This window comes from Chiroxiphia lanceolata, chromosome 3 (assembly GCF_009829145.1).
Source record: "Chiroxiphia lanceolata isolate bChiLan1 chromosome 3, bChiLan1.pri, whole genome shotgun sequence".
Classification (NCBI taxonomy): domain Eukaryota; kingdom Metazoa; phylum Chordata; class Aves; order Passeriformes; family Pipridae; genus Chiroxiphia; species Chiroxiphia lanceolata.
The window spans coordinates 82015928-82032123 of record NC_045639.1 but is presented as its reverse complement, the minus strand read 5'-3'; the positions used below and the strand labels follow the sequence as shown (position 1 = coordinate 82032123).

General features: G+C 43.3%; 2 protein-coding genes across 10 annotated transcripts in view; one reads left to right on the top strand and one right to left on the bottom strand.

Annotated features, from left to right (window-relative positions):
- The window catches only part of DOP1A (DOP1 leucine zipper like protein A), a 61686-nt gene extending 55639 nt beyond the window's left edge, over nt 1–6047 (top strand). For 4 of the 9 annotated variants that reach the window (XM_032681221.1, XM_032681219.1, XM_032681218.1 and 1 more), the window contains exons 37-39: nt 317–446; nt 2338–2397; nt 4579–4884. In XM_032681221.1, the coding sequence (XP_032537112.1) occupies nt 317–446; nt 2338–2397; nt 4579–4884 (496 nt within the window). Of the gene's footprint in view, nt 1–316; nt 447–2337; nt 2398–4578 lie in introns of all 9 variants that reach the window. The other 5 variants (XM_032681223.1, XM_032681217.1, XM_032681226.1 and 2 more) reach the window with 3 other exon arrangements.
- On the bottom strand, nt 5176–16176 carry PGM3 (phosphoglucomutase 3). Its single transcript, XM_032681227.1, has 13 exons — nt 16050–16176; nt 15240–15445; nt 14354–14538; nt 13786–13853; nt 13349–13482; nt 12997–13192; nt 10336–10493; nt 9613–9696; nt 8809–8907; nt 8524–8640; nt 7697–7819; nt 6747–6920; nt 5176–6152 (listed from the first exon to the last, which is right to left on the bottom strand). The coding sequence occupies exons 2-13, from the start codon at nt 15441–15443 to the stop codon at nt 6066–6068; spliced, it is 1629 nt and encodes a 542-aa protein (XP_032537118.1). The 5' UTR covers nt 15444–15445; nt 16050–16176; the 3' UTR covers nt 5176–6065.
- Between the last annotated feature and the right edge of the window lie 20 nt (nt 16177–16196).

Below are 16196 nucleotides of genomic sequence, written 5' to 3'. Positions count from 1 at the left end.
CAGTTCTCTTGCACACAGTGAGAATGTGAATACCACTGGTTTTAGCTTCTCTGCCTTATCTTGCTCTTGGCATCCTTAAATAAGAAACTCTGAAGGAAAAATGCAAGGCCACATTACCTCCTGCTTTTCAGAATGTGCCTTTCTCATTCTTTCTTGTCAAAGACTAATGTTCCCTTGTGAGGGTTGATTTGGTTTTTTTTTCCCACTCCTTGTCTGATACTTCTCTAGATTTCCTTATCCACTCATATTTTTTGATCCAGCAGAAGAGCCTCTATGTTCAGTAAGGATAATGTCTGCTTTTGTTATCTCATGACAGGTATCGTTGGGCTTTTATTCCAGAAGCATCAGATGATTCAGGCTTGGAAGTACGAAGACAGGGTACACATCAGAGGGAATTCAAACCGTATGTGGTGCGTCTGGCAAAACTGCTGCGCAAAAAGGCAAAGGTATGTTGCTTTCTTCCAGTTCTTTTCTTTGCACTGAAAGGATTCCTGTGCAGTAACGCACAGCAGTGTTTCCATTTGGGTATTTTACTTTTTCTTAACAATGAACTTTATCTGGTGTGGGAGATTCCCACTGAAGTAATCTCAAGTCAACATCAGGCAAAAGCCACATGTAGGTATAGAAGACAAACAAACAAACCCGAACCCCAAATCAAAACAAACAGACAACAGAAAAACCCCAAACCTGCCATGGTCAAAAAAAAGACTATGGTCACAGTCGTTGGATTTCCCAAGTAAAAATATTATTTTTGTAAAATGTAAAATATGCTTCATTTTCTAATATATTTTAACATAAAATTGCTTTCAGATAGCCAGTCATATATGTAGATACTAGTCTAACTACCTTTTGAAGTAGAAAAGCATTTTTGTTAATAAGAATCATATTTAAATATTTTAAAGACTGAGACTGTGTGTGGGAGTGGGGGTGGGTTTCTTCCTTGAAGCTGCTACGATGAACGGAAGAAGGCAGAGATCAGTAGCAACAGTTCTGGGGAAATCTTGGCTGCACAGTTTGTAGAGTGGGAGCAGAACTAGGGTTGTCATGTTGCATGAGGTATATTAAAACCTCAGTTTGGGTGAGGCAGAGGCCTAATCTGCTAGTGAAGCTGATGGAAGCTGGCCAAGCTTTGTCCCAGGGAGAGTCCTTCTGCTGCCACAAAGTAAGACCATTGCTGTCACATACATTGCTGCTCCTGCTGTGAGGACAGAGCCCCCATGAGCAGGCACTTCAATGGTGAAAAGTTGCTGGTGGGCCAGAGAAGCAGGGAGGAAGTGCAAAGCCATGTGGGAGAAAGCTTTGAAGTTTTATTCTCAGGTTTTCCTCCAAATAGATGGCATGGTCTGGGCTGTAACACCGGCAGTTTGCTGCAGCTACTGCATTTACAGTCTCCAGTGAGTGTTTTTACATAGTAAAGAAACTACTGCTGAGATCCAAGTGGCTACGTAAAGCTTAGGGATAACTTAGTTGCAGGAAGATCTGAATTATTCGAGCAAGGCTCATACCTATAGGGGATAAAACAAGTATCTGAAGCATATCTGCATTCTTCATTTTATCATTTTTGAACCATGAAGATGAGACTAAATTTCTCTTCTTGCATTTATAAAGGAATGATCAGTTTTAGCTGACTGCTCATCAGGCATAGCCTCTAACCCTGGTGTTCAGTGTAGTGTGCTGTATCTGTTAGAAAGTTGTCACACTCCAAGTTGATCTCTGTGCATGAATTATAAAGCACATATGATGTGTAAGATATGCATGCTTATGGTAAGTACTGTATGTTGAGATAGATTTCTGAAATCAGAACTTCCACAATATGCTTCAAGAATATAGAAAACTTCCTGGAATTTCTGGAACCCCCTAGTCACGGCAGCAGTTGCACACTGAACCATAGGTAGGCGTATGATGATGAGATAAACATGAGGTAATGAATATTGGCCTACTTTATGCAGAGGAGAATATTGTTGCATATAGCTGTGGGGTTTTCTTAGAAAACAACTGAGCAAAATGGAGTGTATCTTAATTTTCTTTCAGGGCACTCTGACTAATGCTTAGATTCACGTAGTACAGTGTTGCTCAGGCTGTGTTATCTGAGGGGAAACATGCTTAAAAACCTCCTTCAGCACTGCTGGAAATAAACAGAAGAACAAACTGGCAGTGCTGTTTCTGTCTAATAGCGTCTTGGCCACACTAGCTCGAGTCTGCCATTTCTGGATCATGCACTCATTTGGGGCGGGTGATTTTTCTAGCACCCAACCAAGCAACTGCACGGCCTTCACGGCAAAGTATTATTTTCATATCTGAAATGCAGTCTGAAAGTTCTCCTCTTTCCTTCCACAGGACAAACAGGAGGACTTTAAGACGGTGGTTTTGGAGGGAATGGAGATGGCCAAGCATCAGGTGAGGGTGGCCTTTGATGCTTGAGTTGTGAAACAAGCTCACCATAATAATACCATCACCTCAAGGCCCTGGGCGCTATTTAGCCTTCAGTAAGAACTGAGAGAGATCAGATTCGTTGTAGAACAAAGCTGAGATTTTTGAGATGAAAGAATCATAAGCACCCTTATTTTTATAGATAACTTAAAAATAAATTTAAGTTGATTTCCTATATGAATGAGATTACAAAAAGCTACTGTTACTTCTAAGAAGAATTATGATCACAAATAATGATAAAATTAAATTGTAAAATAATTTTTGTCAAACACCAGGTATGAAACACACAATCCCTAATCAGGGTCTCTGTCAAATTAACTGTTGTTTTAAGTATCTGTGGAATTAGTGGTGTTTGCTTAGCAGATACGGCCATGAGGAAATGGCTTGGATTGGGTTGCATTTCATTGCTCAGAGAATCAGTATTTGCACGTGCACCCCATTTGTTTGGGTGGTGTGTAACACGGACACCTGCTGTGTGCTGGAGGCAGTTTGTGCTCACTGCTGGGTAATGCTGAGCACAGTACAGAACCAATATGGAGAAGCTTCTCTTCTGTGAATCCAATGAGAAGTTTTTAAAGGAGAAACTCTAAAAACTAGTAGCTTCATTAAAAGAAGGAGGCATCAACAACTCCTTCTGTATTGGAAATTCAGTCTTCCCTTTTTTCTGGTTCAGTGCGAACTTTTCCTTTCTGGAGACTTGTAGAGCTGGAAGAGTGATCTCCTGTGGCAGGAAGCCAAACCACCAGATTAAAATATTATATACAAACATACTGAATTTTAACCAAATTGGGTTTTGTGAAATAAGTGTCATGTAGGCTCCTGAATTGCAGGAGTTGCTTCATTTAAAGGGTAAAACCTGTATTTGCTGAAGAATCATCTCATGAAGAAAATCTGTTTGCTCAAAGGCTGTGCAGTCAGTAAGTCTTACCTTGCACTCTGCTCCCACCGCTGTTCTTTCCCCTTCATTCTGCTTTCATTACCAAGCCTATTCTGCAGGAGCTCTGCAACCTGCAGGGGTCTCGGACTCCCGCTTTGGCCACAGGCAGTGGGACAGAGGTGCTGGACAGAGGTGCTGGTCAGGGGTGGATCAGGAGGTGGCTCTCCTTGGTGGGGCCTTTGTGCTTCTTTTCTCCTTTCTCACAGGATAAAATCCAGTATTGCTGGAATTCTGCTTCATGGTAGAAACTTTCCTGTACTGGTTTGTCAGTAACAGTACAAACAAGGTGTTTCTAGTGGTGATAGTACCTCATTGTCTAGATTTGAATATGTTTTTTGACTCAAAGAGAAAAAGGAGATGAGTGAAGACTACCATATAAGAACCAGAATGTTGGTGCTCAGGTATTTCAGTACACAGGTATTTAAGGCAACCCTAAACAGGGTTAGAGCAGTGTGCTGATACTGCCGGTGAGCATCTGGTATGTGACTGCTGCCTTTGCTTGTGGGGTTCCTGAAATTCCCTCCCTTGAAATTTTCCCATGGAATGGAAGGAGCATAACTGAGTTCTTCTGAGAGCATGTAATGAGTAACTGAACCATTTCTCTTTGAGGACAACTTCAAGTGTTTCTCAGAACCTCAGTGTGTGTTCTGATATTAAAACCAGCATTGCTTTTGCTCTTCCTGAAAACTCTGAACTCAAGCTGCAAAGTGAAAATGCTTCGTATGTATTTTAAATTCCTCTGGGGTTTATCATCACTGATGCTGGCAGCAGGGTGAAGTGTGAGTGTGACCAGAGAGGAGCCTGCTTATGAAAGCAAAGCAGCTGAAGTAGCTCACAACTTCCCCAAGCAGCCAATGGTGGCTGTCACCAGTTTGGGCCATTTGTGTTATCCCATGGGGTGCTGCACCAGGAGCAGCTCTGCAGGGCAGCATGGCAGGGACTACCTCACTTTGGGACAGCCCTGGGATGAGGTGTTGGACTCAAATTCCCACTGCAACTGGCTGACCAACTGCCACCTGTACACTCCCAGCCACCACTTCTGTGTGGTGAGCAAGGGATCTGCTTCGGAAGCTCACTCCAGCATATGTCTTGTTGATAGGACAAATACTTTTGGAATATAGAAAAATACTTTATTACGCATTACTCTTTTACTTTTACCTGTGCTTTTTCTGTTTTGTCCTGTATTATTTGCCATGTCTCTGTGTTTACAGAAAAACCCGGAGGAGGATGGCTCAGGGAAAACACTAAGTTGGGAACCAGGTCACTTGCTTTTAACAATCTACACCGTTCGCAGCATCGAGCAGCTTTTGCCTTTCTTCAACGTACTCAGCCAAGTTTTTAACAGCAAAGTCACAAGCAGATGTGTTGGACACTCAGGGAGCCCTGTCCTTTACCCCAGCTGTTTTCCGAGTAAGGACATAAAAATGGAGAACCTCAAGACCTTCTCCAGCAAAGCAAGACAAAAGATAGAAGAAATGGTTGAGAAGGATTTTCTTGAAGGTGTCATAAAATCATGAACCAAACTGGTACTACGCAGCCTATGTGAAATGTAACTATTTAAATGAAATACTGTATCTTTCCCAGGTGTATAGTATTCTTTTCTTACTTTGTATGTAATGAAATACTTAATGTTGTATTTAAGTTAAATATTTGTAAATAAGAGAAAAGTTCTGGATGTGGCCTGAATCAAGTTTAAATATTGGTGGCTCATATTGATTATGGTGCCTACTATTTGCAGTAAATGTTTTGTTGTCTTGAGTTCTGTCTTTAAAAAAAACTAAAAAAAAAATACAAGGTGCACATTTTTTCAATTTGTTTCCAGTTTATTTCTGTCTTTTTTTTTAAAATCTATTAGAACTTGTGCTTATTTAATAATCTGGAAAATGCCATTACATCAGGAATTAATACAGGACTACAAGAACAACGTCAGAGGTAGACACCCTGAATCAAAGTAAGCTGAGGAGGACACTTGTGTGTTTAAAACACTACATCCCTTGACCCAGCCCCTTCATGGTGCTGGGCAGCAGTAAGGGCCACAGAAGACAAACTTGTCTCTGTCCCTTCCCTCTTAAGTGTGACTATAAATACTATTACTGCAAATCACTTTCTAATTAATTTCACAAAGTATCTAATGAAGATAATATTGCAATAATAAGTTATTATTTGCAAATGTTCTTTTTTATTTTCTTGTTTCCCCCTCGAACTGAGGTAAACTGAATCTGAAGACTAGTGACAGCCTGTGCCTTATGCTGTTTGCCCACAGATGACTGGGCTGCTGTGGGAAGGTGGGGATGATGTTCCTGCAGCAGGCACTGTGCTGCAGCCACTGTAAGCACAGTCACAGCAGAGCTCCAGTCATGCAGCCATGGCCAGTGCTCTGAGGGTGCGGGAGCTGGATTTCAGGCACAATGTGACAATGAATTAAGCTGGGCTGGGGCAGATTTCCTTCTAGGCATGGCCATGGCCTGTCAAGAACTTAGACAAACTTGGGGAGGGGAACATTCAGCAGCAAGTGCATCTCATTAAGAGGTAAGTTGCTAAAGGAGGTAAAGAATAAGTGGAAAAATATTCTGTTCAGTTCTGATCAATGCTTGTTACTCCCAGGAAGGGTTGAGTACGTGCACAAGAGCATGTGGTAAAAAAAGTAATATTAAAAGATAAGCAAAGCTGTGTAATTTAACTGCTGTTGTATCATTCGTTATATAGGCTGGGGTGGTGCTCCCTTTCCACCAGCGAGGTGGTAAACGGCCAGGCTGACTTCGTGGGCAAGGGCATCCGCATTCTCCTGTGGAATGTTGGAAAACTTAGTTATGCTGCTGTCACCATGAGGAGGTTAGACCAAATATGTGATATTAAGGCAAGCATTTTCTTGCAAATGCTGTGCTCCCTGTATTGCTCCATCAGCCTGAGGTATCTTCTGCCACTGCCATCATGCTGGCAGGGAGAAGCAGGCCAGAGCATGTGAAGGAGGTAGAGCAGGACCACTGCTTTTACTGTCAACTTTAAGTTCAGATGTGGACTAACTTAACAGCAGCAAGAATTTTTTTTCTATTTTGCCTCTTATGAAATCATGCAATTAGGCAGTGCTTTGGTAACTTTCTTCTTAACCCTGAGATCTCAGAAAGCTTTTTAAAATCATCTAGTGTCAAATCTGCCTTTATAAACACATTTTCCTTTTAAAGATCAACATTGAGAACATGAAACATTACTTTTCTAAATAAAAGAAAATCCAAAGAGACTTTTTGTGATCATTAAGTCTTTTTTTCCAAATTTGGCATTTGTTAAGTGTGATTAAATGAGAAGTATGTAAGCATACTACTTCTGTCACCCATGCTAAGGAGAACATTGTTTCACATAAACAAGATGTTTAAGCACTGACCTGTGTGTCTGCTTCAGCGTATATTCTGACGACATCCTCTGTTCCTGATGGACGGACAAAAGCTCGTGACAACTTGTACTTCTTCACAAGGGCATCAATTTTCTCCTGCAGTCCCGGAGGTGTAACCGCGCGTCTTTCTGCATCCGTTGTGTCAATAACACGCCTGTCTGCAACCTGCGGCATCAGAAACAATTTATTTGTGTCGTGGATAAGATATAAATTCAGGTTTCCATCTGTTGGGTTGCCTGAAGAAGAGTTCAATTTGAGAGTTATTAAAGGGCTACTCAAACACTTGGGATCCCTGGGATCCCTGCTCAGCATGTATTAACCATGTCCTGACAGGGCTCAGCTGCTCAGTTTGGAAAAGGGTCAGTTCTGAACATGCCTCCTTGGTCAGACTCTGAAGTGAAGCTGCAGTTTCTCCCAGTAGATCAGAAAGCTGAAATTCTCTCCTCTGGTTAATTTAAAGCCCAGAGCTTCCTTACTTTGTCTAATAGAATGTTACCACATGGCAGCCTGTTCTGCTCAAGCTCTTTGAATATTGGAGAGGATAAAGAAGCAAGAGCTGGAACATTCAAGTTATAAAAAGTGGCACAGCAAGAAAAATCCAGCTGCCCAGCAAGCAGGGCCCTTAGAAAAATGGGATTTTTCTAATTTGAAAGTTAAGAAGGAAATTCTAGGCTAAAATTTGAAGAGTTCTGGTCAGGTTTTTCCATTTAACATAGTTAGCTATTCTTTCATCATTTTTGTAAGTTGTATTTTTATCTTAGTCCAAGTCAAATTCTGGTCCCTCCTCTGGGTCATTTCATGGCTTGTTTGGCCTACTTCTGCCCTTTAATGGGCTGTTTTCAGCTTAAAAATAAGCTTATCTAAATATCTGCAGGCACAAGATGCTCACAGCAGGGCCCCAGAGGCTGCTGTAACCTGAGCCAGCATGGTGTGTAACTCACCTGAACTTTGAGCAGCCGATTGGGAAGGTCAGTGTAGAGGGCATCCCACTGTTGCACAGTCAGACCTTTCAAGGCCAGGATTGCTTCAATAACCAGCATGTCTGAGATGGCATCACCAACAGTCTGTCAACAGAAAGGGAAGAAACACTGGAGCAGTCAACAGTGAAGAAAGGAAGGCACGATTTGATCAGTAAGCTTCCAGCTGAAGAGTGCAAGTACAGCCAGGTCAACTTGCCCAGTGTAGCTGAGCTTGGTTGGTTTGGTTGCAGGGGGAGGAATGTTGGTTTTGTTGCCCATACCACGCTGCCCCTGAGGTAAGAACAGCAGCAGATTTGTACAGCTCTGCCAAGAGCAAGTGATACTCCTCACCTCTCCTAAGGAGGACTGGCACCTCACCGTAGTGTCTCTGGCACTACCACAGACAAATAACATCTGTGCTAAGACACGAAGTCTGAGGGCTGTGTGGATCCAGGCACTGGAACACCCCCATCCTCCTGTACTATATAACTTAGTGAAAAACTTCAGACAAAAGATTACTACTTGTTGAATCATGAACAAGTCACATCCTAGCACTAGGTTCCCGTGCTATCCCACTCCCTCTACGTCCCACAGCCAGCAGACTGCACCAGATAAAAGCATTCTGCAGCCACTCATGAGAAAGTATCACATCTTTCTAAAGACTGGTCCCACCCTCCTCTTCTTGGCCCCTTCTATCATGGCACCTGACTCCCTGCTCCAGCAGTCCCCAGCAGTAGCCTGACAGGAACTCACAAACAGGATTAGCCTCATGACTGCCAACATAGCGATTCATTTCTCTCAGTTTTTACCTGATTAATCAGGTCAATCATGTTTTCAAGCACCTTTGCTGCTTCTCTTTTTTCATCATCCTTCTCCTCTTTCACCAGTTGTCTTATTTTAGTTTCAGCAGATTTACTAAATAATATCTGGAATAAAAAGATGAGAGCTTGTCAAGCTCAAACTAGGATATGTGAAGCAACAAGGAAAAAATTTTTACTATCTAAGCCCAAATAACCATCATTAATATTTGCTATCATGAATTCCCATGCCCACATAAACCACAGAGAACCTATGCATTACATGGTCACACTTACTGTACCGTGTCCATTCGCCTCGAAATAAACACCAACATCAAACTCCTGGGCCTTGTGATGCAAGTGTTTCACTCCTGTTTTGACACAGTGCACAGGTACCTGCAGCCCAAGGATATGCAGAGAATGACAATGATGTTACAGGCTGTCCTCAGAAGGTGGGAACTGCAGGTCAAGTGAAATGCAGGAACTGAGCGCCAACCTGGATAGAACTGGATAGACTGTTACAAACTAACCCATGTTTCACAGCCACTGACTCCGCAGAGCTAATACTGTCCACTATTTCTGCAGACCCAATTAAAAAAGATTTCACTTATTCAAGTGTAAATAAAGGCTAATGAAAAAAATCGAGAAACAAACTCCAAAGCTAGAAAAACCCAGTTCAGCTTATGGCTTCAGGGAACACAACAGATTTCTATACAAACAGAAATAACACCTCTGCTCAATTTCTGAGTGAACAACATTTAGCTTGTCACAGAAAATTAAACTCAGTGTCAAAGTATCAAGGAGCCTTTACTAACTCACTTTGCTGCAAAGTTATGAAGTCTTCAGCTTGTTCGAGAAGGAAAAATGGATTTTAACGTTTTTAAGTTAGTAAAAGCTGACTGGAACTTTTTCAGCTTTGCTCTCTTGGGTCTCCTTTGCCACCAAGAATTTAGTCAGTACTGCAGCTTCGAAGGAGTAATTTATTTTCACCCAATTAAAGTTTTCCAACAATCATATTACAGAAGCATTTATTTTAAAAGTAAACAAATTTGCATTAAGTAACATTTGCAGGAAACTAGCAAGGAAAAATATGCAGAATACCTTTAGTGTTTCCTCGAGGTAGCGTGTCGAACTCCCATTGGCATACGCTGTTTGTACCACGGCCATCTCGAAGTTCTGTCTCACCTGAGCAAACCAAGAAGCCAAGTGCTTTAGTGTACTATGGGCCCATAGCCAAACAAGTAGGACAAACTGAAGAATAATTAGAATTGGTAAACATACACTTAAAACTCTTGGGCATCAGAGGAAGGCAGGAGCTCACTGAGAACTTTTTATGTTTAAAACAACATGAATTCTGTCCAAGTCTTTGTATATCCTGTTTTGTTTTTTCTTGTGGCTGGCTGAAGCAGCTCTCCAAGCTCAGACTTTCCCAACTGCTTTTTCAGATTCAGTTAGCTCTGTGCACAGGCCAGACACATGGCATTACATGAGGCCACAATACGCAAGCAGTAAAGTCAAAGCTTCCAGTGCAAAGTAAGCACAGGCTGGTGGCAAGCACAAGTTCTCACTGGCCAGCTTCTCTGACACAGAAATGAACTGGTCTCTGAGAAAACAAAACCAGGCTGCCTTGTCTAGGTTCAGTATCATAGACACTGAGTCCAAGAGGACTTCTGCAAAAAAAAGAAAAGCTTTTTCTCTCTATCCCTTGTGCGGAGAGGACGCTATGATAACACACAAACCCTTGACTGCCACAACCAAGTTCCTCAGACTCTTTTACGCTTTAACACATGAAGTGAATGGTGGCACTTTAGTTTGTAAAGTTACCTTGGCAAGAAGTTCTTTAAGGAAGATACTAATTAAAGTTGCTATTTTATCTCCATCAATTAGGTGAAAGTGGCCGGTTGCATCCTTATAGTAATAAACAATTCTATCTGCATCGCCATCAAAGGAGCAGCATCTCTCATTGGGCTTCATGTCTAGCCCTAGTGCACACACAGTTACAAATGCAAGTTAGAGACAGAAAAAACCACAAAGTGCTCAAATTAGTCCCACAGTGGATCTCATAAGGAAATTAGCTCTGTGAACACACAAAAATAACGCTCTCAGACTGAGAGACATGTAACAGGCAATCTGTACTGAATGGCAACTGAAGAGCATATTCAAATAAATACAAATACTAACATCAAAAACGCAGGTTCTCTAAACATTAATGATAAGACACCTTCTCCTCAGACATGTATGAAAAGCAGTCCCAGAACTACTGCTTATAGTCACATCTCTAAAATTCAGAAATAAGGGCTGAGTATCAGTGATGGCACAAGGCTAAAAACCTTGCAGCAGTGGAACACTGACCCCTTATTTTACGCACCCAGTCACCAGCAAGCGGACATCCATACACCACAGACAGACCATACACCACAGACAGACCATACACATCACCTTCAGACAGAGGCGAGTCACTGTCCCCCACTGCACGGCAAAGCGAGCCCATGTTTGCTGTGACACCTGGAGCCCTGCCTGACACCTGGGCAGGAGCCTGAGGCAGCGAGTGGCAGCTGAGTGGCCTTAGCTGGACATGGGCACACACCCAGCCCTCCCTCACTGCTCCTCTGAGCAGGGTGTGACACGCTGTGCAGCCCTGAGGGTGGAGACAAACTATATCCAGGCAGAGGAGGGCTCTGGGGCCATGTCACTGCACTTCCCTGCTCATGGCAGGTCCTCTGTGTACTCTGTACTTCACCCTCCAAGACAACAATTAATTATTTTTCCCTTGGATCAAGAAATGCTTTTCCTCAGGAAATACTTCTGGCCTGTTTAATTTTATTCCATTCCCACTTGCCAGACCTGCTCCTCCCCTTTGATGTCTTTCCTAATGCAAGGCAAACATGCACCCCCACACCAGCAAGGCCATCGCTGAAATACAATTACAACAGGAGGTGGCACATAAATCCAAACATTGAAAAAACTACCCCTCTCCAAAGTAGCCATCACCAAGATTTCTCAGAGCTGTACAAAAGATATACAAGTGGATGTGCTGGCTATAAAATGCCTCACATTTAGTGTGCTTGATATTAAACTTACACAACAATGTATATAATGCATAAGGAGTACCTGCCTCAAAAACTTTCCAGGCTTAATTCCAAGAGAGAAACAGTTAGGAAACAGTCCTCACTGACACAGCAATGCCACACAGAAATGAATTGTTTTAGTTAAGGTAAATCTTGCTTTTCTTTAGATGTCATAAGGTCGCATTAACCTCAGGGTCTACTTCTCAGAAACTGCAGCTGGCCATTCTCTAGGCTGGTTTGAGAGTCCCCCAGGAACCCAGCAGGGAGCTCCAAAGGACATGCTACATCCTGTGCCCCCTTCTTGGAAAAAATATTTTAGTACACAAGCAGACAAAAATTGGCCACCTTGCTGACACCTTGCTCTTCAGAGCACAGGAAATTATACCCCAAACTTTGCCTGTTTCTTCTCCTGCTTGCCTGAAGTGATACAGGGCACTAAACCCCAGTGCCAGTGAAGTCCTGAAGCCAAAGCATGAGGTAATGGCAACTGCAACATTTAACAAGCTGAGACTCCCTATGACTTTAAACAGGAAGCTGATACCACCTAACTAACCCTTCAGAAAAATCAGATAATTTGTTTCAGTGAGTGATTAGGAAAACCCATTTTCTTTTCGGAGCACAGCCCTGCATGGAAATGATCAAAGAGTCTCTCATCAAGCACAGTTAAAGCCAGGATCCAGAGGTGACACACAAGCCTCCATCCCCAGCAGTGACTGACACTGTGCTGCTCCCACTGTGCTGGCATTTCTCCAGCACACAAGCAGCATGGGAAGGAGAAACCACACCATAATTTGGTGTTCAAATTTGGCCAGCAGTTGCAGCGAGAATGCAGTTGTCCAATGGAGAACCCATTTTAACCTCAAATAACCTCATATCCAAACCACCCTGCTCTTCCAGTTCAGGGATTTTCTTTCATACACTTTGCAGGAAATCAGTTCAAATAATTTCCTCTCTGGTTTATGTCAGTCACTAATATGTCAATATGCCGGTCTGCTGGCATCAAGCTGTTAATTATCCCAGATCTTCTTTGGGAACTCGGAAATATGCCTGCAAACCCAGCCCACAACGTGAATGTTTCTTCATATCACAAAGGGAAGCAAAATAAATAACATTAAGCCAGTCCTGACTGATCTTTGTCAGTCAGGACTGACACCAGCTTAACATTCAGAACAGATTGTCAAACATACTTCAGCCACTCAGAGAGATATTGGACTCCTCCAAACAGTTTAACATAAACTAGAGCTGTGCCAAACCTGGCCATATGATTCTCTCTTTCCATTGCACCAGCAGAACCATTCATGCAGTCACTAGTAAGAAATAGGGAGTGCAGCTTATCTGAAGATGATGCACCCCTGCCAGATCCTCCGCTTTCAGGTCTAGAGAGGAGGTAAAGGATATAAAATTACCAACTACATACCTCTGGGTGGTTTCTGATGAACTTTCACAAAATCTGCACCACATAAATGATTGAGTTTCTCCTTGGTTCCATCATTATATATGTGAATTAGCACCTCTTGTGGAAAGTAGGGCTTCATTTCTGATAGTTTCAGGGCTCCTATTCCATTGGCACAGTCAATCTTCAGGTGCCTCTGACACTCTCCAGAGCTGTGAGACTTAGCACAAGGAAAGAAGGGGCAAAGTGAACCCTTGCCCTAGCGAAACCACAACTAGAGGCAAGCTGAATTCCAAAATTCAGGCCCAAGCAGGCTAACAATCAGAAGATAATAATTTTGTACATTTGCATGAAAAAGACAACACCCACTATTCACCTGTTTTATCAGTTCCATAAAAGCTTTGGATAGTTTTTCATAATAGCCTTCCAGTGTTGCTTTCCCATACTGCCCTTGGGTGTTTTGACAGCAGACCACATAATGTAGCTGTGGTGTTGTCACCAGACCATAATCTAGCATGAAATAAAAGGCATAATATTCAGAAATAGAATTGCAAATTAACTGTTGATTCAAAGTTGTCCGGTATACAGACAAATGCAGTGCAGGAAATACATATGAAATTTTTGAAGTTCTGTTGGAAAAAGATGACTCCCACCCCCATCCCTCCTTGCATTAAAGCCATACAAATACCCTGAAAGGACACTGTTACAAGCAAGAATGGAAATGTGTCTGGGCTACTGCTTTAGGCCTGTATAAAAGAGTCACATCTACATAAAAAACTTGAATCAAACTAGAACTGCAGAAGTTTAACATACCATGGTACTGACCATCCAGAACAAGAATCCCATCTATTACTGACTGGGAGAGTTTCTCGCTGCTTGGCCTGGAAAACAACAAATACAATGGAAAACAACAAATACAACTGATAACCTTTGCAAAGACATTTATGTATGGACTTGGGAAAGAGACGTGGAAGACTGTACAAACTTCCTGTCAGTAGGTTTAGACTCATAATGAAGAAATCCATATATTTTTCTATATTGCAGGCAATTCTCAATAAAGAAGTTTGAAAGCCAACCCCCAGGGAATTGCAAAGACAAGTAAACTGCTGAACATAGGTGGACATCCCACAGTACCCACAAAAACACTCCACATCACAATAAAGCATCGCGTCCAGAAACAGTGATAAGAAGTTCTCGTAGCTATCAGGGCAGCTAACATAGGAACAGCATTGGAAAACTTCTGCTTATTGCTATAATCATAAATTTAGGCATAGAAAAAGCATAATCTGGCTGCAGGGGGCAAAGCACCCCAAAAGCACCCATGAACACAGCACTGGCACCTCTATAAAAGCAGCATACATCTACAGCATTTTGTAACTACCTGGTGTCTCTACCAATAAAAACCAAAGCATCTTTGTGCAGGTTCACTTCTGCTTTTTGGCAGATCTCACTTATCATTTCCTGTAATTCTTGCTCCTCTGCATTTGCTAGTTGTGTGGCATACTCTTCCCAAGAAGGGTGCAGCATTTCTCCAAGAGGATCAACCAGCTTTATGCCATTGTCTTCCTTAGTAGAAAAAAAAAGAACAAAAGATACTAAGTCTACAAGTGGGGAACTTAGTAAAACCTCTTTGAAGACAGCCAACATATGGTTCAAACACATTGCTTCTTTAAAGATGCAGAACTGCTGAGATGCAGAAGCTTAGCTGTTTATTTAAACCTCCAACAAGGCCCCCAAAAGTACCATAACCAGCATACTAAGTAACCGACTTTTTCCCCCTTATAATTTTGGTATGAAACTAATTTGACATTGCAATGATGTAAGGGGAGATTCAAAAAACTGCAATGCTCCACAGCAGCGATAAGTCTAAGTGCCTGATCTGTAATTGCTGCATTTGGGTGTTTATTTTTAAAACTTACAAATTTTGCTCAGAAATTCCTCCCTTCTCAAGGGTGCTCCTAGCTTGATAACATCAAAAAGTTACGTTGCAACATAAAATGTTTTCTATGTTACACCATTTCCACATAAGAAAAAATGACACTTGGGTCAGAGGGAAAAGTAACTTCAAATATGCCAGAGATCATATTTACAGGGAGCAGGCTAAATGTGTGCTTTAAGTAGGTTCAAGTGTCTTCAGTATTTGGTGTCTCAGTGCCATGATGAGCTTTGATTCCACCAAACTGATCACATCTTTCCATCATTCTACCAAAACATTTCACATCACTCCACCGAACTGGTCACATGTTTAAGGAAAAGGTTGATCTTACCTCAGGGTTGTGAGATGCTGTAACCATGACACCAATAGTTGCTGCCACGGCTTTGGACCTGAGGACTGCGAGCAGGCCCATGCGGAACATGACGTGATCCAGCTGCTGGGCCTTGGTGCGAAACCCAGCAGTGCCATACTGCAGAGCCAGGCCGGCAGGCTTGGGATGGAAGGCTGAGTATTTTCTGAGGGCTTCGGGATCCATTTCTAGAGCAGGAAGTAACACAGATACAAGTCAGAGAACTCAAGTCACTGTAATTAGTTCCACGTTTTTAACTTTGAAACCCACAGGATACTTTAAACCACTCGTATCAAATCCCTTGGTGGGAGTGCAGCCAGGCACCACCAGAGTGAAGGAGCCTCTACATTCCCTGTACAGCACTGGATAAACAGAGTTCGACCAGATTTAAACAGATCACGCACGGAGGAGGCGAGGAGAGCCGCGATTCCCGGTCGGCTGGATCCAGGGATCCCGACAACTTCCCGCCCGCTTCTCACCGCAACATCAGCGCCCACCACGCTCGGCCGCGACCCCTCAGACTAACTCTCGATCCCCAAAGCAGCCTGCCCTCCCTCTCCAAGCCCTTGCAGGGAATCTCCCAGCAGTGTCCGCGAGACGTTTCCCTCGGGCGGCGGCTCTGCCGAGGCGCTCCATGCCGACCCACCCGGCCACGGCCACCTGAGACGCACAGAGCCGCCGGGACGGGCTGGGCGGGGCCGGCCGGACACGCGCCACGACGGGCGCCTCCACAGCCGCCTCCCTGCACGGCTGATGCCCTGTGCACCCCCTGGAGCCGACGCCCGGACCCACCTGCGGGGAGGGACAGGACGGGAAGGGACGGGAAGGCACGGGAAGAGACGGGACGGGAAAGGACCACTCCGATCCCGCTGCCGCCGCGCGCCCCTCACGGAGCCGGCGCGGCCACGCCCACAGGCTGTGCAACCGACCAATGGCCGC